The sequence below is a fragment of the Aphelocoma coerulescens genome, chromosome 19 (assembly GCF_041296385.1).
Source record: "Aphelocoma coerulescens isolate FSJ_1873_10779 chromosome 19, UR_Acoe_1.0, whole genome shotgun sequence".
NCBI lineage: Eukaryota > Metazoa > Chordata > Aves > Passeriformes > Corvidae > Aphelocoma > Aphelocoma coerulescens.
Genome location: NC_091032.1, coordinates 10,136,185 through 10,163,271, shown reverse-complemented (window position 1 = coordinate 10,163,271; position 27,087 = coordinate 10,136,185). Strand labels below are relative to the sequence as shown.

General features: G+C 49.9%; 1 protein-coding gene across 14 annotated transcripts in view; it reads left to right on the top strand.

Annotated features, from left to right (window-relative positions):
• MSI2 (musashi RNA binding protein 2) overlaps positions 1–27,087 on the top strand; it is a 212,461-nt gene that overhangs the window by 122,631 nt on the left and 62,743 nt on the right. For all 14 annotated transcript variants that reach the window (XM_069033636.1, XM_069033634.1, XM_069033631.1 and 11 more), the window contains one exon: positions 5,066–5,114. In XM_069033636.1, coding sequence (XP_068889737.1) covers positions 5,066–5,114 — 49 coding nt within the window. The remainder of the gene's footprint in view (positions 1–5,065; positions 5,115–27,087) is intronic.

Genomic DNA, 27,087 nt, shown 5'->3' with positions numbered 1-27,087 from the left:
AGAATATCCAGCACACCTTTCTTGGGAAAGCAGAAGAGGTGATAGACCTGTAAAGTTCTCAAGTCGGGGATGGAGGGAGTAGAGTCACAACCAAATTGTGTGGGGCTGAATGTTGTCCTTCAGTAATTCCTTCCCTCCCCAGACCCAGCTGGAATTGCCACCGTGTTTCATTCCAGGTGTAATTCCATTTGTCTGCCCTAATTCTTCTTTACCGTGAAGGGATGGAGAACATAGTGCCAAATCTGCTTGGGAGTGCTGAAAACAACCCCTCCATCCCAGGGGGGCACTTGTGGGGAGCACAGGAACACCTCGACCTGCTCTGGGTGTGTTGGAGACTCAGGGTTTGGATCAGGAAAAGCCTCCCTGGGCTGGATGAGAGGGCGTAAAGGCTGCTGCGTGTCCCTGCAGTGTAGTTATGGGGGTTTCATTGTGGAAGTTTTACTCAGTGAGTAAACTTGATTCAAATGGAAGAACCAGAACACGGCGGTGTGGAATGGTGGTGGATGTTGCTCCTGCTCACACAGGAGCCCTGTACGGCAATGTTGGCTTCACAAGGAGTGTCTGTTGGCACCTCTTGGGTCTGTGTCCCTGTGGGCATTGTGCGCTTGGAGAGATACGGAATGAAATTTACAGTTTTCCAGAAAAAAACCTGGTTTGGTCCTTCCACTTTCAGTGGCAGCTCCATGCTCCAGTTTCTGCAGCAACATCCTCCAGATTCTTTGGGAACTACTGCTGGGTTTTGCAGGGCACTCAGCCTGTTGGTTCCAGTGTGAGTGACTGTGGGCTGTGCTGGGTCTGATCAGCTCCTGCTGCCTCATGGAAAAGAGGAGTTGAAAATCCTAAAGAGGAAAGTAGGAGGAAGGACTGGAGAATACTGTGTGTTCTTGTGCAGGACCAGATCACTTGCATTAAATTCAGAGCCTTTCTGAGTACAATTAATAGTCATTTTATTTAGGTCACCCTGGTTTTGTTGCTTTAAATGTATGCCTCCATTAAAGTGGAAGAAAATCAAATACATTTATCTCCGTGGAGCCTTTTGTGAACTAGTTGGGCATATTTTAAATAACCCTGGGAACTGTTAGGATTATTAAAGCTTTTGGCTCCTCCAGGTTTTTTTTCTTTCCTCCTATTCTCCCCTATTCCTCCTTCCAGGCAGTGAGTAATGAAGTGGTAGAGGCCTTCCTTTTCTCAGAGCCCCAAGTGGATTGGAAAAAAAGAAGTTAAATAAACTGAAGCCCATTAGTTAGGCTTTATGTAAGAAACTGGGTCTGCATTGGCTGTATGGATGGGCTGTGCTGGGACAGAGGAGTCTGGGGGCCTTAAGTGTCCATTTGTAACTGGTGTTCACTGGCAAGCCTTTTTCATCTTTTTTTTTAGTTACCCTAAGACTGTTCATTTTGTAACACTCACCTGATGCTCAGAATGAGTCCAGATTAATCAGCTCCTCTAAGCTTCCATATCAAGCCACACTCCATCTGAGAGAGGCTGGGAGTTTGGTGGATGTGGCTCAGCCTCCCCCTCCTGTGCTGATGCCTCCAGGAGCTTCGCTGGGGCTGAGGGTCCAGCAGGCAGCGTCTGGTGGGTGATGGCCAAGCCTTGCAGGTGACAGTTCCATCTTCCAGTCCTGCTTCTAACCCTGGAAAAACCTTCCTTGTCTCTTGTATGCAGAGTGTGAGCTTCAGGTTTTGAGTTGAGACCTGGAAAACTTGCAGTTTTGTCTTTAAAACACTGGGCGAGCAAGCGGCTGGAGGAGGGGGTTAACTTGGGCAGTCACAGCCCCTGAATGTACTTGAGTTTCAGCTTTGGGTTGTTTTTTTTTCCCTTCCCCTGAAATAGGGATCAATTTGCTTACTACAGGGTTTACTGCCGGTTACCTTGACTGTGTCCCTTATTTCTCCTTGATGAAAACTTGAACAAGCCACTTGTGTTTGCTTCACAGAGAACCGTGAGAAACGGGCTGTGTGTGTGAGGCAGTGTGGTTTGCTCATTCTATTCAGCCCTTTGTATATTCAAATTCTTCTAGTTTGAGTTCTTGCTGTTCTGCCAGATTTCCATACCATTGATGGGTTTTCTGCATTAATAAGTTTCTCTCCCCCCTCCCTCCCATACCCTTGCCACCTTTTTGCAACTGGTGAAAAGTTTTTCTAAGCGCGCTGCCCTCTCCATATTGATTTTCTTCTGCTTGTCTCACCAGCTCTTAGATGTTTTATTTTGCAAAGCGTTAATAGAATTTTCCTTTTGCCACTGCACTTTATCTATTCAGGAGGTTTCAAGAAGTCTCATTGTGTCACCGGACTATGGAGGAAAGAGGCTATTCTTCTGCTACAATGGCTGCCCTAAAAAATAACGCAGGGTGGGGTAAGCACAGAAAGGGCAGAGACGGAGATAAAATGTTCTGACCTTAGGAAAGAGAAAAGATAACCAATTAGACATTGTTGAAAGGGCACCAGCTGGCTCAAAGAACACCCCACTGATTATTTTTTCTTCAAGGCATACTTGGGCCACGTCTGAACTCAGCTGCAGAGACACTCCCCCCGTGCAGGTTTCATATGTGGACTGTCAGGGCTGACCCTTTTTCAGGGAGCTGGTGCCCGGCGCCGATCCCAGCAGTTGGTGCTGCTGGAGGGGGGAAGCGCCCGCTCCAGGGTGCCTGTGCTCCTCGGGGCCCCAGGAAACCTCCCTCCTGGATTAGCCCCTGCAGCCTGTGCTTGTTACTGCTAATAGGGATTTATTTGCATAAAAAAGATCTCTGCCAAGATCATCATTCCAGCTTGGTACACATGGCACAAAGCCGTGTTTGCCCAGAGGACTGGGGGGAGACCTGTTGAGTTGGACAGGTGGGAGAAGGGACAGGAACTGCAGAGCCCAGTGTGACCAGGGGCTGCACCCAGAGCCCCTCGCCCCTCCAGTGCTTGGTCTGGTGCCGGGACCAGCCCCTCCTCTGCCCTGGCAGCTCTTGGAGGAGCGGGATGAGGCTGCACAAGAGGTTCAGGGCTGTGGCGCTGCTGCCAGCAGCGGCTGAGACGTGGCCATGCTGGAGTGAGAGCAGAGTCATGTTGTGCCTCACCTGACATGTCTTCTCCCCCTAACCAACACAGCAGCCTTTTTGAAGTCCACAGTAACGTCCTTGCGGGAGGAGGTGTCATTTTGGCAGGACGGTGTGGGTCCAGCCTGGAGAGCTTCCATGCAGGGTCAGGGGACAGGGGACCTCCTTGGGCTGCTGGGTCTGTGTTCCTGGGCATCCAAGAGCTCTCCAGGCTCTGGAGGCAGAAAAGTTTGATACTAAACCTTTTGCATCAGGGATTGAGTAGGGACAGAGTGTGGCTGGTGCGGGGACCGAGGAGGCACCGGGAGCTGCGATGCCCCAGGAAACAGCAGCAGGTGCAACGTGTAATTTTTGGTTCTAGTGAGGCCAAGACCTGTGAGAATGAAAAATAAAGATAGCTGAGCAAACATAACCCTGGAGCAGAGATAAGCAGGGTGAAGGGCAGCCTGGTCCTTATCTGCCTCCTGGTATTGCTCATCCTGGTGAGTTTTCCCCCTTGGAGGGAAGACAGAGACAGCAGGACAAACAGCTCTGTGCTTAATGCAGTTTGGGTTTTTCAGTGCATCAGCGTCTTTAGGTCTCAGCCAAGATGGGTATCAGGAGACCTGTAGTTCTGCACTGTCTCAGGCCATTGCTAGCACTTTCTGCAAACCATTTTGACTAAAAAAGTTACAAACAACTTAGGGAGAAACAGGTTTTCAGATGAATTTTAGGCATCACGTAAAGTTTTGCTGCACTGTTTTTTTTTGCTGTCTCCTGGAACATATTTCAGTCCCTCAGAAACTCAGGAGGTTCAAGCTGTGTTTTCACTATCTTCCCAAACTCCTTCTGCCCAGCCAAGGTTGAGATGTAATTTTTCACAGACATAGGCTTGATGTCTGTCTGCTGCCTAAGAGGACATTTGGGGGGACAGGGAGACCTTTGGTGGCACTGTGTGACATGAGGAGAGCGTGTAACTGCATTGTAATCACTCAGCTAAAACAAATGATTCATAGAAAGCCAGAATACAAGCACAAGGAAGTACAGAAAAATTACTGGTGGAAAAAAATTCCAAAAACCTCAAACAAAAAATCCCAAAGCCACACCTCAGCCAAGCAGCAGAGTCCTGTAGAGGATAAAACCTTTTCTTTAAAGTTCTTCTTCCTTCCTGCAACACCTTCTGCAATTCACTGTTACAGGTTTTCATCATCCCTGAGTTTACAACAGGGAATTGCAAGTCTGTAATTTCATCTCAGAGCTTGCCCAGGACGTGTCTGGTGGCACACGGGACCCAGCTGCCCCTGCTCCTGCAGCCTCAGAGCACCAGCTCAAGGTGTGATAATGCTGGGAAATCAACCCCAGCAAAATATCCTTGTGCAATAAGTGCAAAATTTTAGGTGTGGCTGCACAGATTAAATGGAGGTGGAATAAATCATGCAAATCCTAATGAAAGTTGAAAGCAATTTGGTTGCACTTCAATACATTTCATCAGTCATCTCTCTTCTGAAGTGGAAATGCCAAGCCTGATGCGAATTAAACTTCCTCCCTCCTCCCTCTTCCCTCTCCTCCAGCTTTTCAAAGGCCCTTTTGAAAACCTCTGAATACCTTTCTTGGCTGACCAGATTTTACCCTGCTCATACCTCTTTTAACCTAATTCTCAGCCAAGACAGTGTCTCTAATTTGGAGAAGTCATGGGTTTGATTTGCATCCACAGTTCCTCCGTTAGCCCTTCCTTGTCTCCCTGCAAAAGGGAGATGAGGCACGGCCAGGGATTGATGTGAAATGGAAGAGCTGCTGAAATATTTGGCTGTTTAAGGCCAACACTTTCAGTGGCCACTTTTCTGCTTCAGGATCAGATGTCATCCAGGGCTGGGAGGGGGAAAGCAACAGGTTTCCGAAATGAGGAGCTGCCTCTGGCCAAAACCAAGGAGTTCTGCTCCATCCAGGCTGCTCCTGCTGTGTACCCCCTCCCTGGTGTATGTGCTGAGTTCAAGTTGCCAGCGTATGTTAAAGCACAGCTCTCCCCTCTTTGTCTTGCAGGTAGAGGATGCCATGCTAATGTTTGACAAGACGACCAACAGGCATAGAGGTAAGAGGGGTTGGGAGCTCTGACCTCGCAGTGTTGTGGCAGCTTCTGCATGGGGGAGCCAAAACCGGATTCAGTGTGATGAGCCGGTGGCCAAATCCATGGTGCTAAATCCCTCTGTCCTGCAGGTAGCAGAGGGAGGGGCTGCTTGTCATGGAATGCCGCATGCACTGGATTTTCTTGTTAGAAGCGACTTTCCTGGTCAGTCTAATGACCTTACTTTGGGAGGACCATTGTCAGGCTCCCTGGAGAGGGTAAATCCCGTGGAGCTGAATGTGCTGAGGCTGCCGGGAAGCAGCGGGTTTGTACCAAGGTGGCTGGCATTAGTTAAGCTGGGTATAAGGGCAGTTAAGCTGAAACACCAGGAAATGAAGGTGCTAAAGCCATCCACTGGGATTTCAAGTGTGCTGGAGTTGTGAAACTGAGTGAGGGCTGTTCGTCCTCCAGTGGTGGTAGCTCTAAACAAACAGGATCTCCAGAAGAGGAATTTCTCTGCACATATTTCTTGAGAGAGACGAGGTTTCATCATTCCTTGTACAGCTCTGTGAAAAGGATCTGAGGATTATTTTCTCTGTCACAGCCATTCTTTTCAGTGGAAATAAACGATGCTGCTGTGCCTTTCGGAGAGCTGTTCCCATTCCCGCTGCATTCCCGAGCTCTGGCAGCACTGCGTTCTGCTGGGAGCAGCCAACAGGAGCTGCCCTGGGGACAGGCCCCAAGGCCCAGTTCCCTGCCCTCCACTGGAGATGGATTTTCTGCCGGGGTGCTGGGAGGCAGCGCGTGGCTCCTGCCCCCGTGCGACGGTGCGGGCTCAGCGCCGGGGCTGCCGCTGGCTCCGGCCCCTGGGTTGATCTGGTTGTTGTCTCAGGCACGGAGGTGGCAGCTGCTCTAAGTGGTCTGGGGAGGCTGCCAGGGGGTGGGAAGGAGCCTGTGCCCATCCAGGATGGGAGCCCCGGGAAGGGGAAGGGGGCAGCCGCCTCCCCTCACCTTCATCTCCACACAGGGTCAGCAGAGCTGACCCCGGCGTGCTCTGAACCCTCACTGCTCTGATGTTTGCTGTAACAAGAAACTCAGTGTGAGCAGATGGCTGGGTGAGTCAGGCAAGCCTCCAGGATAGCATTCCCTCCCTCTCCCTCCAGCAGCTCCCTCCCAGGCACTGATTCCTCTCCAAAGTCAGGCATCATAGTACCCTGGAAAGTTCAGCAGTGAGCACAAGAATTGCTCAGGAAGATCAGCTCTTCCGAGCCACAGAGGGTGTGTGAACAGCCAGTGCCCATCCATTTGTAACAGGGACCTGTTTAAAGCACTTATTTAGGTTGAAAAGTTCAACCCCTGACAACTTTCTTTTATGTCCAGGGAATTTTCCACCCTTCTCCGCACAGTCACCCTTAAACAGGCCATAAATACTCTTCTCCATTCAGGATCTCAGCACTTTGTTTGTTGTGTTTAAAAGCTGCCTGATGTGGAGCTTTGGTGCTGGGCACAAGGGCCCCATGGCTCTGTGGTCTGGGGGCAAGGAGATCTGGGGGGGTTCTGGTCCCAGCAAGGCGTGTACTCAGCAGGTTTGGCCTCTGAGACCGGTGGAGGTAGTCTCAATTTGCTGAAATGTCCGAAATCCTGGAGCTGGGTTCTCACCTGGCTGTGCCTGCAGTGAGCCACCTTGTGCCTGCTCTGCCCAGGCTCTGCTGCTGGGGTGGGCAGGAGGCTGTGCAGGGACATTAAAGCAGAGCAGCGGTGTGTGAGCCCTTCCTGTGCTTTCTGCAGGATGCTTGTCTGGTGTTCCTCAAGGTGACCCCTGCTCTGTCCCCCACTGGTGGCTCTGTGCTGCTGTAAGCACTTCCCGAGGTGGGAGGGCACGGCAAGTGTTGGTGTCTGTGTTCTGCTAGTGCTGAGCTCTGCTCTAGCAGCCCTGCTTCAGCGTTTCTGTGCTCTTTGGGGAGCCTGCAGCAGTGTGCTAGGGAGCCTGCAGGTTTGAACTTGGGTAATGAGCCCCAAAGGACCAAAGCAGGCTCCAAATGCCAATGTGATGTTACCCCACAACCTCCCCTGTGCTCCACAGAGTCAGGCTCTGCACCCAGGTCTGTCACGCTGGGGACAGGGTGGGCTGGAGTCCCTCTCCTGGCAAAGAAGGGAGTTCTCTGGCACCCAGGAGAGTGAGCTCTGTTTGGGAGGCTGTATCCCAGGGAACAGGCTCACCCATTGCTGGGTGAAGGACAATGCTGCCTGTTTGCTGGGATTAGCCAAAATTCCTGTGACTGGGGAAGCCTGGACGGTGCTGAGGGGCTGCACAGCTGCCAAAGGAGAGAGAGGGCTGAGCTCTGGGTCCTTATCCCTGCAAAGTACAGGTGGAAGGAAAAATCAAGTGTAAAAGGCAGAGTAAGAGTCCTCTTCATCTTCACGCTTGAATTTATCCAGCCTTTTGTGGCATTTTTTCCTGCTCTGTACAGGTAGCTACGCTAATCAGCCTAATGAACTGGCTCAGGGCTGTGGTGATGAAGTGAATTCTGCCGCCTCGACCGCCGATAAAATCACCCCAGATTTTACAAATTGTGACACTCTGATTGTGTTGGAAGCATGTTTAAAATGCGGTAGTGTGCAGCAACAGTGTTAATGGCAATTCTTAAAACCACTTGTGGGTTGCAATCTGTATCTTCAAATTAGCCACGGGAAAGAGGAATGGCAGATAAAATATCCGCTGTGGTTTGCTGTCGTTAGTCTATGCCTGGAATAATCATCGTGGGCACGGAAAGGGAAAAGGATTAAAATTCACTCCCTACTGCTAGAAGGCGAGATAAATTTCCTTGCAAGCAAATCGAGAGGGTTTGTTGACATAATTCTGGCACGTGTGTGTTGCTCCTGTGTGTGTATTCGGGGAGTGTGTAACTCACCTGCACCAGCGCTGCTTGGTGGAAATCCAGAGACTGAACCAGGCAGAGGAAGAGGGATTTTCAAAGCTGCTCACCCTGGATTGAAAACCCCACCCAAAATAAAACTTCATGCCTGGCATGGAGCACTTTGCCTCTGTGGTGAGCTTGATCTTGGAGGTCTTTTCCAACCTTAGCGATTCTATGATTCTGTAACCTTAAAAATGCCATCAGGCCAGTCATGCTGTGTCTCTGCTGGAGTATGTTAATGTCCAGCTATTCCTGGATGTTCTCTAAGGAAAATAAGACTCAGCTCTTACATTTCATGCTGATCTATTTAGCTGTATTAAAGGCAGGCTGCAAAATCTGAGAGTTTAATTGGAGTGGTTAATTTTGGAGTATTGTAGGCAAGACAATCCTAATAATCACTGGGATGTCTCCGTCCAAGGGTTCTCCTGGCTGTGACAGTGGGCACACAGAGAACCAGCACTTGATAAATATCCCTGGGTCAGCTTGTTTAGGTGCCCTTTCTTTTTGGAAAGAAAGCATTAGTGATCCTCTATTTCTGTACTACTGTATTTCTGCACTCCTCTAAAAACCACACACAAAAGTTCTCCCAACATTCTTCTGGCAGATCACTTCTGTCACTTTCTTCTCTGCCTAAAATTTCATAGAGCTGAAAATTACTGGGTCAATCTTGAAAGGATTCAGTAATTGGAAAGAAAGAAAAAAAAGGAGGGTGGTGTTATTTTGTTACCCTTGCAAAGTGCAGATAAAATCTGGAGTCCAGCATTAGTTATTGATCTTTGGGGGTGAAGGGAGCCTGGCAGGATGATGATGTCCTTCTAACTTCATTATGGAGAGGAGCTCCAGGAAGCATTTCAATGTGCTGGGGTGGGGGCCGTGCCCTTGGGCTCTGCCGCGCCGGGCGATCCTGATCCCGCAGCCAGGGAGGGTTTGTTGTTTCCAGCAAAGCTGAGAAAAAGCACCAGACCAGCAGGCTGCTTGTGGAGGAAGAGGAGGGAAGGGACAGTTAGATCAGTGTAGGGGTGCAAGAGTGGCCTGTCCTGAGTTGATCCCAGCATAAGGTAGAGATAAGCCAGGAGAAGCGGGTACAATGGTTCTGTATCTCAGTGGGATGCTCTTGGTCCCAGCCCTGGGTAATCCCTGCCCAGCCTGTGCTTGTTCCATGGGTGCCTGCAGCCTTCAGCCACCCCAGAAGCTGTCCAGGACCTGCATCACAACAGCCCCATGTCTTGGACTCGCAAAAAGCCTAAGATTTTGAGTGACTGCATCCCCCAAGCTGTAATTGCGGGTATTGAGTGTAATACTATATGTTTTTCAAAGCCGTCCAGCCCCCAGAGTTATTTTCATATCAATTAACCCTCTTGCACAGTTAAGGATGGCAGCAGAGAGAGGAGGGAAGTGACAGCCTGTGATTTGGATTCCTTTAATCTTAAAACTAAACAAAATTAAAGCGAGGCAGGCTGTCTGTGGGGTGCAGACAACATCCTACGTGTTAGGGGTTAAACCATATCCAGAGACAGACGCTGATGGTGGCAGAGCTCTGCGGTCACTTGGGTTTCTGCAGCTGATGCAGAGTTCTCCCTGCTTCCCGTGCTGCAAGGAGGGTGCCCAGGCAGGGGCTGGGGGGCACCTGGGTGTGCCTGGGGCTGGGTGATGGGTGAGCATCCCTCTGGCTCCCAGGCCCTTGCAGGGGGTGCCCACCATGCCCTGAGTGGGGCACCAGGAGACCGCTGGCACCCACGCATGGCATCGTGGACACTGCTGTCCCAAGGCTGGGGGTTGATCTGAACCCACAGAACTCAGACTGAAAGGTTGGTGCCCCCCGTGGCACTAAAACCACACTCCAGAGCATAGGGGCTCTCCCATCCTTCCCACGGGCTCCACTCTCAAGGAGGAAGGTGAGGGTCAAGCTTCATGTCTGTGCCATGTCCATCCAGCAGATTCCAGTGCATGAAAGTAATTGTCCAGGTGGAAGCAGTTGGTGTAATGGTTGTGTTTACTGGGAGAGACAGGAGCGGTGCTGTTAGAGAGATATCGGCTGTGCCTTGGCGAAGGAGGAGGCTTTTCTGAGGAGAAAAATAGCCTTTTGTGTTCTGTCCGGCTGCCAAAACCTCGGTTCTGGAGCTGATCTCTGAGGTTATAATTGATATTTTTATGGATGAGATATAAATATAATTAAGTCACTGCAATTATTTGTTTACCGCCATCTCCCTCAAGTCAGGCAAGGTCATGTGCATTTAAAAATACGTCCCCAGCCAGTTTTGAGTAAAGAGTAGTTAAAATATATAGAAATAATTGCCTAATTTGGTCATTTTGAGAGTAGCTTTTCTTGGCAGCAGCCTGGCTATAGCACCGAGTATCCTTAGAACTGGTCGGAGGGAGCCTTCCCTCAGCTCACAGATTGTGCTTTTTAGGAGGCTGGGGCTGAGCAAGAGCTGCTCCAGCAGGTTTGACCCACAGATTTGGGGAAAAGCATCCATAGACACGGTGATGATGTTTTTTTAAAACATAAAGTGCTTTAAGGGCTTTGGATGAAAAGTGTGACATAAGCTATAAATGGAGGCAGTGTTATTGTTATTGCTTTCCGAGATGAGATGGGCTTTTATTCCCCTGTCAGCTGTATCACTTCATAAATGGGACTCCAGAGAGTGCGGTTGTTTTGCGGGAAGCTCTGGCTCCACACTGCTCCCTCCCCGTGAAATCCATCCCAGGGACCTGGGGCTGGCAACGGAGAGATTTAACCCTTGGTGACTGAGCTGAGGAGTGTTCATCTTCTCCAGAGGATCAGGGGAGCAGTGGCTGCGCACAGAGGGTTTGGAGCAATTTTTAAGCAAATATTTGCTTCTAAACTTCACGTGAGGGCTGTGAAGATTCATTAGTTAATATTATTTACCATTTACACACCTATCAGTGAACACCATCAGTCACACCTGTCTGTTTAGATTGCAGCAGTGACATGTGCCATGTTAATATTTTATATGTGTGTCTTTTTAATATTACATCCCCCCCCTTATAAATATTCATTTCTTAAACACATTAACGGCTGCAGCGCTGCAGAGCAACGCTGACATCTCTGCTCCGTGTCACCAGTTCTCCAGGCTGGGGCATCCAGGGTGGGAGCTGGGATGGCAGCAGCATGAGGAGAGCTGCTCTGCTCTCAGGGCTGGGGGCCACTTCCCAAGCTTCCTATCTGGCACCAGTTTGTTGCCCTCAGGCTCTCATCAGGTGATGGGGACTGTGAGTGTCCCCCTGGGGCAGGGTGACAGCTGTTCTGGGGCAGTGCCATGCCCGTGGCTCGCCCAGCTCTGTCCTGCTCCGTCCTGCTCCCTGCTTTGGTGTTAATAAACACAAAACAAAAAGGAAAAGCTGCCAATTCTTGGATCCATCTCCCTTGTCTTTTAATTTCCTGGCCGGTGCACCTGATGTGAAGTGTAAAAATAAACACAGGCCAGTGTGAGCCCCGCATCCCAGCGGGCTCCAGTTTGGAATAGCAAATCAGGCTCCTGGCCACGCTTTTCCAGGCGATTATGGAACGTCTCGGGTGGTTACAGTCATCCTGCCCCTGGCCTCACGCTGGATAATGCCACCTGAGGCTTGGAATAATTGCCCGGCTCTGGACTGTCTGTCAGACCTTATTGCTTAATTTTATACCCATAATGAAAATTCCATCCAGAGGACGAGATGGAGCGAGCAGCTGCCCTGGCTGGGGTGCACCCAAGGAAGAGATGCCTGTGGATGCTTTCTCTGAAGAAGGGGAGAGGCTCCACTTGAAGCAGCACTCGAGAAAGGGGCTGGTGTTTTTATTTTCTTGTTTAACAAACAAACTGCAATAGTAATACTAATTAGGAAAAAAATCCCTCCAGCCTCCAGTAAAGGCTGCAAACTCAGCCCAGCAATTCATTTGGAACCTCCAGTATCAGAGACTTTACATTAAATACCAACTTAAAAGCACATTGTAAAGGACAGTCAGGTTGTAAACTCATTTGTATCTTGTCTTCATGGCCATCACAGGTGAAGAAATCACTTAATTCTCTGTGCCCAGAAGGAGAGCCCTGTGCAGCCTGACCTTTCTGACCTGGATTTATCCAGCATCCTTTCAATCAGCCCTTGTGCAGGTTGAGGAGATGGTGGCTGAAGGTCTCAGACCCCAGCACTCACCCTCCCCAGGATGGAACAGCTCAGGAAGGAGCCTCAGAGCCAGAGTGCACAACTGTCTGGGGAAATGCAGCATCTTCTGTGGCACCTGTGCATGGGAGATCTTAAACAGCTTTTCAAATATCAGTTGAGTTTTCGGGGGTGCAGTAAAGGATGGTTTTGCAGATCCGAGGCTGATATCCTGATGCCGCAGGTGGGAAAGCAGAGGCACAGAGATGGGAGAGGGCAGTGCTGCTCTTGTAGGTGTCTGTGGTGTCCAGGGCAGGACCATGAGCAGGAATGAGGCATTTCCTTCCCATGGAACTATTGTTCACGGTCTTTGTCTTGAAAAGAAAAATCTTCATTCACTTAGTCCTAAAGTGCATCAACACCAATGCAGCTAAACCACAGTTGTACTGGAGAGGGCAGAGGAAATGAGCAGAGCCACCTGGTCTCTGCAAGGTTCTTGAGGAAACATAAAGTGAGCATTGTGCAAATATTTCAGAAGTTTTCTAAATGATGATCATGGTTCTGTCACACTTGCAGGGGGTAAGCTTGTGTCAGAGACACCACATCGTGTGCCTGGCTGAGGCTGCCTTGAGAGTGAGGTCATTTAATACGAGCTCAGTTTGCCTTCTCAGTGTCACTGCCGAGCAGCCAGCTTGAGTGACAGAGAAATTAGCACAAATCCTGATGATCTCTGAGCAGAAAGAAACCCTAAAAGCCACAAATAAGTTCTTGCTTATGAATCTACCCAGCTGATGGAACCCAACCCCTTTTGCTTCCTGAATGCAGGAGCCAAGTGATTAGCAGGGAGCACTCTGAGCCTTGTGGGACTGTTTGGAAATGTTAATTGAGGAAAGGCCAGAAACGGGAGGAGAACAAAATGCAGCATTTCCATAGACGGGCAGTCTGCATACAACAGGCAGAATTAAAATCAGCATGGTGACCTTGAGAAAACAGGCAGCTCCTCGCAACGTGCCCAAAAATGTGATATGAAAATGGGGAGAGACGCTGCCTCACTCGCTCCCTGGTGTGTTGGTTCCTTCTCCCAGTGGATCACAGGGAGCAGACTGGGCAAGTCCTCTCCAGCATGCACAGGGGGAGCTTTTGTTTTTCACAGACCTGTGCTTTCTCTTGGTTGAGTTTCATAATGAATCTTTTGGAGCCCTTGCAGTGAAGGTGAGGAGGATGTTGCAGAGAAGGGGCTGGTTTGTCACCCCTGGAGTGAGTCGCCTCTGTCAGTTGCGCCTGGGCCCCTTGTGCCTTTAATTGCACAAGGTCATCGCCATATGTAAAAACCTCCCGGTGATTTGTTTAAACAGATAACACATCCTCTATCCCCTAAATCTTGAGATTCAGCAGAAACAGAGGTTACACAGATAATGCTGGTAACGAAGCTTTTGCCCCTGAGCCTTCGTCAGAGCAGGCTCTGCCACTTGTTCTCCCCCGTCCTCACATCCCTGGCTGGGGTTCTGTTTCTGGATATTTAAAGTGTTGGGAGTTCGGGGGGGATGCTCATCCAAGCTGTAGGTGCACCTGTACAGGTACCTGAACATGTGCTCAAGTGTGTGTCCCTCCTGGGGGTGCAGCAATTGCTCCCAGGGTTGTTTCTGCAAGGCAGAAGCTGCAAGTGACTCTGCTGCCAAAGGAGGGCTTGTCAGGGGGGTGGAAATGGAAGGTTTCTTTAATTAATTTGATTAATATGTCCTGGCATGGAGTGATTTTGCTTATGCTGTGTGGTTTTTGTATATATAAGCTGAAATAAAAACATCTGGTGCTTTTTTCACTGGATCCGATAGAATAAGTTGAAAAACAGCTTCTTTCAGAAAACTGCAGGTCGGCACATTTGGGTTGTGGGTTTTATCTTTTTAATTTATTGAGTGTTTTCTGGACCAGAAAACTACCTTCAGCTAGAGTAGTAACTCAGTGATTGCTCCCCATTTTAAAACACCTTCCCAGTGCCAAGAGCTTCCTGAATTCTCTGCTGTGGGAGGAAATCAGGAGTGAACAGATCCAGTACCGTTAATCCTCCTCAGCCCTCCCGTGAGTGATTCCAAACCCCTTTTCAGCTGTGTAGGGAATGGAGCCCTGCGTTGTCCCAGTGAATTCCAGGTCGGATGTGGGAATGAAAATGCTGAGCATGGATCTAGGCTGGGGTCGTGGCTCACACTTTGACCACAAAACCATTTCTCCCTATTTACTCTCACTGGGACTGTTGCCAGCCCCAGTATAAGTCAGGTGGGAGTTGAGAGGTTGATTTCAGTCACAGCAATGCCCTGGTGATGGAGATCTTCCTCCTTACCCACTGCAGGAGTCACACGTGAACACATGTGTTCCACAGAGCACTGGAAATTAGGGCAGGATCCCTAGGGAGAAGCCTGGCAGGAGAATTTCCTTCGTTGTGGCAACAGATAGTCCCCCGTCAGCTCACAGGGAGTTTGGATGAGCTAAAATCACTTTAAGTCTTGGCAGGGGGTTGGCTTTTGCCATTTCTGTTCCTGTTCTAGCAGCTCTGTTCCTCTTTGCCCTAAACCCAAACTAATAAAAAGGTTAAAATACTTGCTTTCGTGCTGCCTGGGTGCAATTGCAAGAAAACAAAAAAATCAGATGACAGAAGTGTGGGATTTGTTTCCCATTCTCCCACTCCTGGTGGTATCCCACAGGTTTTCTCTGGGCCCTTTGGCTTCGTTCTGCTCCATCCTGACAGGGCAGGAGCACAGAGCCAGTTCCATACCTGTCCCTGTGGTTCAGGAGGGATCAGGAGCAGCAGGAGGGTGGTGGGAGCTGGAGATGGGCTGCAAACCTGCCTGGCTGCCCAGGGAAGGAGCAGCTGCAGAGGGAAGATGGGAGCAGCTGTGGGTATGAAATTAGTCATTCTATGAAGAAATGGATTTGATAAATAATAAAACAGTGGTATTAACAACAGATGCTTTCCAGGTCAGATGACTTTGATAAAAGCACCCAACAGCCGTGGGTAATGGTATGAAAAATATGTATCTATATTTATAGATCTATTTATATGAAAAGTCATATAAATAAGTGTTTGTGTATATGCTCTCTGTAAATGTACCTGACATTTTATTTCTGTTTTAAAATGACAGTGGAAGTGTCGCTGCTCCCGTTCTTCACAGGCTTTGAGACTTGTCAAGAAAACCTGAAATTTGATCAATTCCCCGAAACCAGAGCTCCCTCCCCTCCTCTCCATAGCACAGGCTCCATTTGTTTTTATATTCATACCTTTTCATTTTGATAACTGTTTTGATTTGTAAAATACTATGCCTTATACAATGTTTCCTTTATGATGATGTAGTGTGCTCTTCTTATCTTTCACCTTAAATCTTTGATAAGAGCATTTTAAAAATGAAATTGCTACCTGGCACCATTACACACTCCTGGCTGCCTGCCAGCAGAGACGGAGCTGCTGGAGGAGAGAGGCTCTGGAGAGCCTTCCCGAGGAGTGCAGGAACTGGGTTGGGATGGAGGAGGCTGAGGAGAGGGAGGAAGCACAGCAGGACTGACCCCTGCCCTCACAGCCGGGTGCTGTGTTGGCATTGGGAACGCTGTGGCCTGGGGAGCACCACACCTTCGCAGGGGTGGAGGTGCTGCCAGGGGTCAGTGCCAGCCCCGTTCCAGCCATGCCAGAGGTCTCTGAACATTCCCCTCTCGTCCTTCCCTTCTGAATTCCATGTTAACCCAGTGACTGCCCCTGCAGCCACACGGGGAGCAGAGGGAGCCCATAGGGGTCACCTTATTTTCTCCTCGAAACTGTCACACTGAACTTTGGGATTATGATGTTTTGGTAGGGTAACCCAGCACTGCTGGAGTTTCCAGCACATCCAAGTAATTGAAATGTTTTTGGATAGCTGCTGGTTGTGCTGCGGAATGTGATTTATCAGGGGAGGCATCAGCAGTGGGAATATCAGTAAATAGACCTGTCTGACGTGGCAGGTCATTTTTATTTTAATGTGGTAGATTTAATGAACTCTGGTTGTTATAATTCATGGCAGTGGTGGAATGCATCCATCCCCTCCTGATGACATTCGGTGCTGCTCTGTCCTTCGTTAGTGCCGTTATTATGGCTGGAGAACTCTGCTCTCTGCCTTACGTTCCCAAAGTGCCCAGGGTTGCCTGACAAATTGTTGCCTTTTACATTCAGTATCACTAGCAATAAACGTAGCCAAAAACTTCCCCAAGTAGTTAATGCATTGTAAATTATTATTATTATTTATTGAATCTCTCAAAAGGGCGTTTGCAGAGGCCTGTGGGTGTTCCCCAGGTGTTGGGGACGTAGCTGGGGCCGTTCCTGCCCTGACACCTCTCCGGGAGTTCGAGGGTTGGAGCGTGTCGAGGTCAGAGCCAAGAGCAGCCCCCAAATCTGTTGTCAGGTGATTGAATAGCATTTGTGTCCAGCCTAACCCAATCTATCTCACCTCGCTGAGAAGAAAAAAAAATAATCCTGCATCAAAATTACTGCTTTTGGAACTGTCTTGTCTCTTTTGAGTAGGAACTGGAGACAACTAGACAAGCTTCAATGGAAGCGAATAAAGAAACGTTACTTTGTGAACACAATCTTCTGGTACCAGTCACTTCTCAACAGCCATTCAATCAAAATGCTAATGGCAAAGGCAACAAGGGAGCGAGGTTATTGTAATCCTAATTGATAGGCTGCAGGGATGGGGTTTGATAAGTGCTGTTGAAGAGATGTTTTTGAAATATGATTCCCTTTAATTACAATGATACTAATAAAAACTGAACAAATGATTTAATGATAGTTTTCTAGGTAACGGCCTGAAGATTTTTGTTCCAGTTATTTTGGAAGCTGGGTTTTTTTTTCTTTTTTAAACCAGAAATTATGAAAATCACCTCAAAAATAAAGCCGTAGTGGCAGGTAGTGACTTTATCTCGACTTGCGTGGCTACTTTGCATCAGAATTAATACTGTCACATCTGAAGCTTTTGAATAAGAAATCCAGTCATTTATTTATACAATAGACTTTGCTGAAAGCCCACAGTTGAAGCCACATTGCATGGAGGAATGCATTTAATATCTAGTGCTTATAATAATTAGGATCAATTATGCCAGCAAGGATTTGAAAATACATTTTGAGGGAGGGGCTGAGAGGTATTCATGGGGGTTTTACAGCACATCAGGAGCAGGGGTTGGATCACATGAATGGAGATCACTGGCATTCAGCAACGGGAAGCTCCAAACTTTCCCAGGCCAGCAGCATTTTCCATGTCCCCTGATGGGGGTGGGAGAGCTGTGCCAGTGCTCCATGTTCTGTGACTTGCATCTTGCCTCTGGAAATAGGAACACAAAGAGAAAGGGGAGATCCGTCACTGACAGGCAGCCTCTGTCTCAGCTAATTTTTGATGATTTAATTGATAACAAAACAAATAATTTTTGGGGGGGATGTCTGTGTTTTGCTATTGTTGGCATGGGTAGGGGCTCCTGGGACAGGGAGGATGCGCTCTCCTTCCTTTCAATTTGTCAAGCTCTCTCTCAAAGATCTGCCAGAGAAGAAAGGGTAATTAATAGGCTTGAAGTCATTTCCGATGTGTCAGTATTTCTGCCTTGCTTCCAAGTGATAATGTTCGCTGGCTCGAGGCCTCCGGGGAGCCTTCCATCTTATTAACTTGTCTAGGAGAAACAGTGAGTGGGGACAGCTTGGGCCAGTGGGTGACATGAAATAAGGATTTGTGCTGCAGCGAGCTGTAAACATGGGGGCCAGTTGAGTAAAAAGTGGAAAGCAAAAAAAAAAAAAATAAAGGAAGAGAAATATATTAAAAAGGCCACTGGTTCACAAGTGCAGCTGATGGAAGGGGGACGATGTGCTTTATTTAGGGCAGCCTGTACTCAGCGCGTTGAGCTGGAGCTGATTTTGTGCTGTGTCACCCATGGCCAACTTTGGCAGTGCCAAAGCTGGGTCCTGGTTCTGTCTGGGTCACCCGTGGTCCAGCATGTGGCCTCTGCTGCTGGAAAACCTTGTGTGTGGGCTGTGGTGGTGTTTTATTTTAACCAGAGGTAAATGTGTAAATCTGGGGCTGTCCTGTGTGTTCGGTCCCATCCTGCTGTCCCTGCACGGCCGGGGCACACGGAGCCACCGCCCCGAGCAGCTGCGGCCGAGGGCACCCGAGTGGCTTTGGGATGCTCAGGCTGAGGCGCTGGAAAGGGACCTGTTTGTCAGCACCCCAAGAGCTGGGCCCGTGTCCTCATCGCTCCGGCTCGTTGCCAAGTCAGTTGGCAGCTTTTGAAGCATTTCTTGGTTGTGTTTGAGAACTTCTGTGTTAGACTGGGGACACTTGGGTGTGCAGGCGCCTTCCTTCTCGGAAGAACCGCAGGGATTAAGTAATCCTGCATCCCGTACGGAGCCTGGGACACGCTGGCACTTGAACAACAACCTGGTGGAGTTGTGCAGCAGTGACAGGGTCCCTGGTGTCGCCCAGGTGAGGGAGTAGCTGTGCCTCATGGTTGGAGTGTGGAGAGAGGGGAGAGACCCCTTTACTCCATGTAGTTCAAAACCTGCTCTTCAGAGCTCCTCGAATCCTGCACACTCTGTCAAGGGGACAGGTCAGCTGGTTGTAGGTGGGTCTGGTGTTCAGGTTCAGTACCAGCTGGAAGACAGGCTGTAAAGAGGGACAGAGGGGCGAGGGCAGAGCGAGGAGGGGGTGTTTGGGGGTGGTGTTGGTGCAGCTGAGCCCAGCCCGGCCCTGCCGAGCGCCGCTGCGGCCGCCGGAGCTCTGACCTTCATGGCAGATGTGCCCTTACATAAGGGGGGTGCTGCATCTACAATTTAACCTTCTTTGCTCTTCTTGGCTTGGTTTTAAGTTCTCCTCCACCGCACAAGCATGAGAGCAGCTTCGTGAGCCGTGCAGGAGGGACCCAGTGGGGACAGCGCCAGTCCCACCGTGGACGAGCTGTTCCTTGGGACTGTTCCTTTGTGATGTTTTGAAGTAGCAAACCTTGGTATTTTGGGTCACTGGGAAGGAACAGGATGTCTTTCAGGTATTGACAGGTTTTTGTTCTTTTCTCTTCTTTCCTGATTTTACCCGTTTGTCAAGCTCACTTCTCCTGTTCCAGAGAAGTTATTGCTAAACATCTCTGACACCTCTTGGCAAAGTGTGAGGTGGCTACAATGAAAAAAACAAGGAAGCCACCTCAAAGCTCTTCAGTGATTAAACCACTTAACTGGCAAGTTCTTCTCTTCCACTGCAGAGCATGTTTCTGCCCAATGGAGTTCCCCTTGCAAGCACTTATTAGGAAGGCTCTGGTATAATCTAATTAAAATTTGGTTTAATATTCTGTGAAAATGAAAACTGAATCCTCACTGCTCGAAAGAATGACCGTGCATGTATTAGTCCTCTGTTTTGTTGTTGTTGTTGGCTTATTCAAATATTAACACTGCCTGCACGCTCAAAATGATGGTTTGTGTCCATTATCAGGGCTTAATTCCCAAATTTAATGATGAGTGATACACAGGAGTTGGTGAAAGCTGCTTGCTGGATATTTTTTATTATGTTTTTTATGCTAATGTTCCTTCCTGGAGGTAAATAAGAGGAGGGGATGCTGGGCAATATTATTACTGTGAAATTAAAATAAAGTCCTCATTATTTGAGGATGGAATTTAGTGGCTGAAGGTTTACTCTTCATCTGCAGCTTCATTCTGAATTCTTCCAACTAATTACCTGCTGATTAGTTGAGGACAGGCGTTGCTCACCTTGGCCTTGAGCATCAGGTTATCTCCTGGGCAGGGTGTTGGGGTGGATGTATTTGGTACATGTGAAGAAGGTACTGACCTCCAACAAATAGGTAACAGCAACTTCCCTGCATTTTCTGGTCAGACTTAACTCTTCTTTAGGGAAAAGCTTTTTTGGGAGGAAATAAAATACAGAATTTAAAGCTGGAATTTATTTTAAAAAATACCCAAACCTTTTATTCTTGCATTGAAGATGGGAAAATTACCAGAATGTCAGAAAACCTCCAACTATCTGAATGTTTCCTTCCCTTTCCCCACCTGTCTTTCTGAACTTGATTTTAAACATGGAAATATCTCTGTTCCTGATCTATTGAAGGTTCCCATCAGTGACCAGCAGAAAGGCTGCTCTGGCGTGCATCTCCTGTGGGCAAAAGATAACTTTAAAAAGCACAGCTTTTATCTGGAGAGAGCGGGGTGGGAGGCAGGAGCCACGGGGATGGATCACTGGAAACTTTCTCTGCACAGGGAGCGGGATCTGCCAGGAAAGTGTGTCAGGAAAATCCCCTCAGAGCAGATGTGCTTTGGGATTGCAGAGTCTCTGAGTGGTATTGAAGGCACTTTCCCAACTCGGGCAGGGCAGCCAAAGCCAGCACACCCCTTCCCAGACCCTGCTCCCTCCTCCTCCTTAGGGGCAGGGCACGAGTGAGGCTGTGCCAGGCTGGAAGGACTGTAACCAGTGCTTTGTTGTGGTGGCAACTTGAGAAATAAGGGAGTGTTTGGAAGGAGAGCCTTTACTCTTGAGAGTTTCAAGGGAAGGTGCTGAAAACCACAGCAAGGCTTGGCAGGGCGAGCGGCCTGGCTGCACCCGGGGTCAGCGTGGGGCTCCACGGGGTTACGGTGTGTCCACCCTGTGTGTGAGAACACAGAACCACCCAGCAAAGAGCCCACAAAGCCTGGGCTCAGGAGGTGCTCATGCCAGTGGGATTTCTGCCATGAAGCTCCTGGTTTGCACTGTCCCCCCGAGGCCTCACGCTGATGCTCTGCCCACAGATGACCACTGAGCCCTTGCACTGACCAGACTGTAGGATGAGGTGGGGTCTGGCTGGATGGTGCTGACATCAGCTGGGGTGGATAAATGTTGAAATTATCAAAACAGGCAGCAGCTGGTTTCATAGGGGTTCCCTTGCTCACGCAGCTGATCAGAGGTGATTTTGGCGCTTGCCATGAGCACCCCGGCCGGAGCAGTGGCCATGCAGGCACCTCTGGGGGGCTGCATTATTTCCCAGTCCCTCTGCACTCTGTGGCAAAGGATAAATCACCCATCCTAGGATAGATGGATGGAATGTGGTGTCAGGCGGGTGTCAGCCTCACCAGGCTGAAACCACAATGACATCATGAAGCAGATCAAAACATTAAGTCTTTAAAACCGTATGTTCGATGTGTCATATCACAAGAGCTTTATATCCCTGCTGATAACGATCAGCTGCGTGTTATCTCTGCTTTCTCGCCCATACATTTCCTACAAGCTGATAAACTTTGAGCTGGATGAGAACCAAGTGTGCCACGTTGGTAACGTCTGGAGCAGGGCTGGAATAGCCTGCCCAGGGGCTGATAACAGGGTGATAGCAGGACCCGCTGTTCCAGATGATTCTCAGCACCTCTGCTCCAGGTCTTCCGTCCTGGTGGTGGGCTCCAGGTGCTGCAGTGATCCTGACAGCCCTGCCCGTGCTCCACAGCCAGGTAGCCACCGTGGCCAGCAGAAATAGATAAATACCAGTGAGCATTGATGTTTCAGGAGTGGGATGCCTCGCTTCACTTGGCATTTTAATCTCTCCCAGCACTAGGCTGGAATAAGCACTTTCTTGGTGTGAGGTGATTTATTTTGTTAAAAACTAAAGCATTATTCATAATTATGCAGTTTTGTGAGAGTAGCCATAGCAGTGTTCTTCCTGTGGTTGGCTGTGGGAGCTGGAATAATATTTAAATAAGAGCCCTGGGGAAAGGACACGCTCACATTCGGCGCGGGGCTCAGCCTATTGAACTGGTGTATAATTACCTCTATTCAGCACCACTGCTCCAGTTATCAGCCAGCGTCAGGGGGAAGGCCAGCGCTTCGAAATGACACAGATTGTTAGAGAACATCAAACTTTTTTAATACAGTTAATGATCCTCAGCTATAAATAGCCTGTTCTCGGTGACTGGCACCGAGGGTTTGTGCTGAGCTGCACGGCGCCGTAGTTCGCTGGGTTTTCTTTTCTTCTTCCGCAGATACTGTAGGTCCTTCCACCCAGATGCTTTACAAACGGGTTAAATAGACCCTTTCTGGGTCAGGAAGTGAAGGTCCTACCCAGCAGGAATTTGCCCAAGGTTGTGTATGAGGTGGGAGTCCAGCAGCTTCATCCCCTGGTCTTTTTGACTCTTGCCCCCCACCACGGACTGGAATGGGGATGGCTCCTCTGGGGCTTCTCACCTCTCCCGTGCCACTGGATAGTCTTCTGGGAATGGCCAGGCCTTTGTTTCATGGCGAGACAGGCAGCTTTTGTATATGCTGTGCCCCAAAATTTCCTCTGTCCTCTCTCCAGTTAAATGACTGTAGGTTCGTGGAGGAGAGTTTTGAGATGGGGCTTTCTGAGTTTGGTGGCAGCTGCAGTCCAAGAGCTTGAAACAAGAAGGACTTGGTCCAAAGGAGCCCTTGTCCTGGCAGTGCCCTGCTCTGACCCAGTAAATCCCTGAGCAAGTGTAAATCTGCTGAGGGGAATTGTCTGCAGAAGGCCTGGCCGGGGCATTTCTCTGTGCTCAGGCTGCATCACGAGCAGTTCCTACTCCCTGGGAGTGCACAGATCCCTGTAGGTTGCTTTACCCTTTACAAAATGGGATTTGAGCCAGCCAGGAAGTCTGAGAGTGGCACTTAAAAGCTCGGAGTGCCGCAGACACGCTGAGCCGGTCGCTGGAGGCAGTGTGTGAGGCTGAGATGGGGCATCAGGCTGAGCTCGAGAGGGTTTCCAGTCAGCAATGCTGCTGAGTATCTCAGCAAAATAATGCCAAAACCCCCCGAAACCCTGAACTGACTCCTGAACTCCAGCGCAGCGATGGAACACCGCGTTTCCCGCTGCCCAGAGGCCGCGGTGAGACTCTGCCACAGCTTTGTTCTCCGGAGCCTGCAGGGACCACGGGAAAAGGTCATCGCACAAACAGCGCTCCTCCACGGAGAGCTCTTTGTCTGCTTTGAAAGCGGGGAAGCAAAGGGGATTCTCATGGAATGCCTGCCCCCACCCCACGTGTTCCCGCTTCCAGCCCAGGCTCGGGTCAGGAGTCAGCCCTTGCTGGATCTGGGGCTTTGGCTGCTTTTCAGTGCCGTGGGTTTGCTCCTGGCACGGGTGAGGATGGAGCCGGCGGCTGGGGATGAGCGCGGGGATGGAGCTGGAGGCCTGGGCACTGTGAGAACACCCCAGGGAATGCTCAGGGTGTGTAATTAGTTCCCCGTTTCCTCTGCCTGTGACTGCTGCTCCTGGCGCTTTTGTTTTTAAGGATAAAGATTTCAGCGTTTCCCCGAAGGTTTGAACAAAGGTTGAGCGTGGGGGGAAATCCATAAAACAATGTCACCAAAACACAGGGAGGAGAGGGAAGCTTTAATAAAGCTTTGCTGGCCCTGTGCACCTGGGAGTCGGGCTGGGATGGATTCGAACAGGAAAGAGGCACTGGAGAAGGTCACCTCTGAAGGTGGCAGATGACAGAGCAGTGTGGCCGCGCTTCTGGGGGAGCTTTGGCAGGAGCCCATCTGTCCGTAGGTGTTTGTTCATCCCATCCTCCGGCATGTGATTCCCTGACATCCTGGGGCTGGGCAGAGCTGGGGAAGGTGCTTGTGCTTGTGTGGATCAGGGATAGATAGAGGGGAGAAAATTTCAAGGGAACCATTCACAGCAGGGAATGACTCGGCTGTAGCTGTCACAGGAACTCAGAAGACAGTGGTGAGGCACTCAGTGATGACAAATCGTGGATTTTGGATGGCTCAGCAGAGAAAGTCCCTCTCTTTTTACCTCATCCATCTGTGCATGGTCTTGAAAAGCGGCTGCAGGGGAAGGGAAGCACCTGCTGTACCCGAGGAGCATTGGGAAGCCTATTTTAGATGTGATACTTTAAAATTTAGATGTCATTATTAGCAAAGGGCTCTGGGTTTTGTGCTTGTCTGAGCCTTGTTTTCCTTCTCCTTTCCCAGCAGATCCCTTTTACAGTGCTGCTCTGCTCTGTGTGGTCCCTATTAAAAGTTTCCTTTCCCAGGGTGATTCTGCTCCTTTGTTGCATCTGGTTCTTGAACACTTTATACTATCAAACAGCAAAACTGCTTTTATTGATGCAGCAAAGAACAATGGGATTTCTCCAACAGTGCTCCCAAAATACACTTGTGGCTTTTTATGTTTTTTTTATTGCTGGCTTCCAACAGTGGAAAAAATGATTAAGATCTGTTAGGTTTACTCTGGTCACTTCAATGGGAGATTGGTAATATCAACAAACGACTCCATAAATGGATTATCTCCTCTGCTCTGGCAGGGCTGAGGCACTGTGCTGCTGCCCTGCCCGTGCTCCTTGGGCGAGACAGGCAGCTGGGAAAGCAGAAGCATCCTCAGTTTACAGGAGGGTTGGGCAGAGCTGCGGGCGCTGGGCTCGTGCTGGGTCACTGCAGGGTGATGGGGCGGGCTGGATGTGCGTGGTCACTGCTCCCACAGGGACTGGCCCCGAGCCCCGCGCGGCTCCTCCCGAGTCACCTCCTCTGTCTGCGGGGAGAGGGAGGGAGGGCAGACAGGAACCCTCTCCTGTGTGTGAGCTGAGCTTCCCAGAATGTCTCTGTGCTGGATTCGGGTTTTCCATATGAACAGGTGTCAGGATAAGTGTGTCTGCCATATAAAAGAAAAGATTATGCCATGTTAAAAATTTGATATATGCATTTTAATGGCCACTGTCAGCCTTTGCTCCTGGACATATGTAAAATTTGATGACTCCTGACTATCTGGAGCTATTACCGTAGAAGCAAAACTGTTTGCCCTGTTTCAGGGGAGTAATGTGGAGCGGGATGGAAGCTGGGGCCAGCAGAGTCTCTGGTGTTAATGAGGAGACACTGTGCCAGCTATGAGACCATGGATGGGGGTCTGAGCAAACTGCTCTAGTGGAAGGTGTTCCTGCCCATGGAAGGAAGTTGGAATGGGATGAGCTTTAAGGTCCCTCTCAACCCAACCCATTCTATGATTCTGCGTTACCTCACTCAACCTGTGGTCCTGGACAAAAATCAGACATCAAGCTTACATTTAAAAGGGTGTTTTTCCCCCACCTCCTCTACTTCTATCAGAACTTTCCTGGGAACATGCCCAAGCAGTTCAGACTTTTTTCTTGTTCTCAACCCATGCACACAGAGGAGAGCTGGGTCAGCATTTGCAGGGGTGTTTGAGGCTGTATCTCACACCCTCGGTGGTGGTGGGAGCTGCAGAGTGCTGGCCTCTCCGTGGTGGTGGGAGCTGGTTTCCAGGAATAGCTGAGCAAATACTCTGCTCCTTACATGTGTATCCAGAGGAACAACTGGTGCGTGCATTCAAAGCATCTGTCCTGGCCAGGCTCTCTCTCTCACAGCAGTCTGCGTTGTTTGCTTAGGCAAATACTGATACGGTGCGTGAGCAGCAGGGATGGAGTCCTGGCCAAGGATATTAATAATGTCCAGGAATGTTGTGTGCTGCCTGAAGTTTTAGCCCAGAGGGGTCATACTGCACAGCTCAAAGGGATTAGCTTAACCTGAGGCTAAGCTGCTCATTTTTGTTGGTATTTCCCTTGACCCTAGTCAATTTTTTCAATTCTTTGAATAGTTTTTTGTTGTTTGGTGCCTGATTTGTTATTCCTTTGCACTGTGATATATGGAGTCAGTAGGGCAGTGGAGAGTCCGTGCTCTCCTTCCCAGCCAGGGCTGGCAGTGCCTTGGGAGGTAGCCCAGGGAGGGTAAGATCCATGCAGGCTGCAGAGCTGCAGGGAAGCGTCACTGGGTTTTGGGTGCAGCAGCATTTCACCTGGGTGAGGGATGCAAACCCAGCAGCTAAAGCACAGTGAGGAAAAACATTGTTGAAGGTGGGGGGCTTTCCATGGGGGTGCACCTGTAGAATGTGCCCTCGTGTCCTCATTCACCTGAGCTTTGTGTTGGTGGCTGCCGTGGCGCTTCCCCACGACAATGCTGGGGCTGCACCAGTCTCACACTGGCTGTCCTGTTCCTCCCAGTGCAGCACCAGTGGGGAGGGGGTGTCTCTGCTGGATCGAGCCCCACGCTGGGTGCTCTGCCTGGGGTCTGCAGTGACAGCTGCCAGCAGCGTCACCAGCGCCACTTTCGGAGCCCGTGGCGGAGCGTGGCCTTTCCCCTGCCCATTTATCTCGGCTGGTGCTCGTGTGTTAATGAGAGAACGACACCTGCACGCTCCCAGCAAAGTGCCCTTCGCTCTGCCTTCCATGCTCTGGAGTTTGCAGGGAGGACTCTGTAACCTCTGCTGGCAGCTAGGGAACCCAGGGCCATGTGTGATCTGGGGGGGTGTTCACCGCCCTGGTGGCTCTGTCCCCCCCAGCCCTGAGCTGTCTCTGTGCTGCTGCTGCTGCAGGATCCAGGTAGGCAGGAGTCACCTTGAGCGCAGCCGTTCAGCTGCTGGGAACATCTCCCCCTGCAAAGTCAGTTCTGGAGACGCTTCACTTCTCTGGGGGCACCTCTGGCAGCTGCTGCACCCCGGAATCCACGGTGGGGGAGTTAAATTTCAGCAGCACAAACAAGGGGAAGGTTCTGGGCTTGGCAGGTGCTTGGAGAGGAGCAGCAGCAGTGGCAGGTTTTGGCGTCGTTCCTCCACCACAGAGCTGCCTTGTGCTTCTCCTGCACTTGCTTAAATTGAGCAGAAACTCATCTTCAAAATCCCTTTTTTAGTTTGGAGGGAGTGGTCAGCTCCAGGAACACAGAGGCTCAGGGGCACTGGCTCACCAGGGTGGGGGTGAACTATGACCCTGTCACCAACCAGGGGACACTGATTCACGATGCCTTTTGGTGGCAGGTGCTCTGTGACAGAGCCTGAAATTGGAGCATTGCTGAGATGGGGCACAAATGGGCCTGGGTGGGGGCAAGCTGGGGGTCTGCCCCTCCCAGCCTCCCCATACAGGGCACCCACTAATGCCCCATTGTGGGTGGGCATCCATCATCCCCCCCTCTTTGTGACAGAAAAGACAACTTTGGAATCTTGGTTGC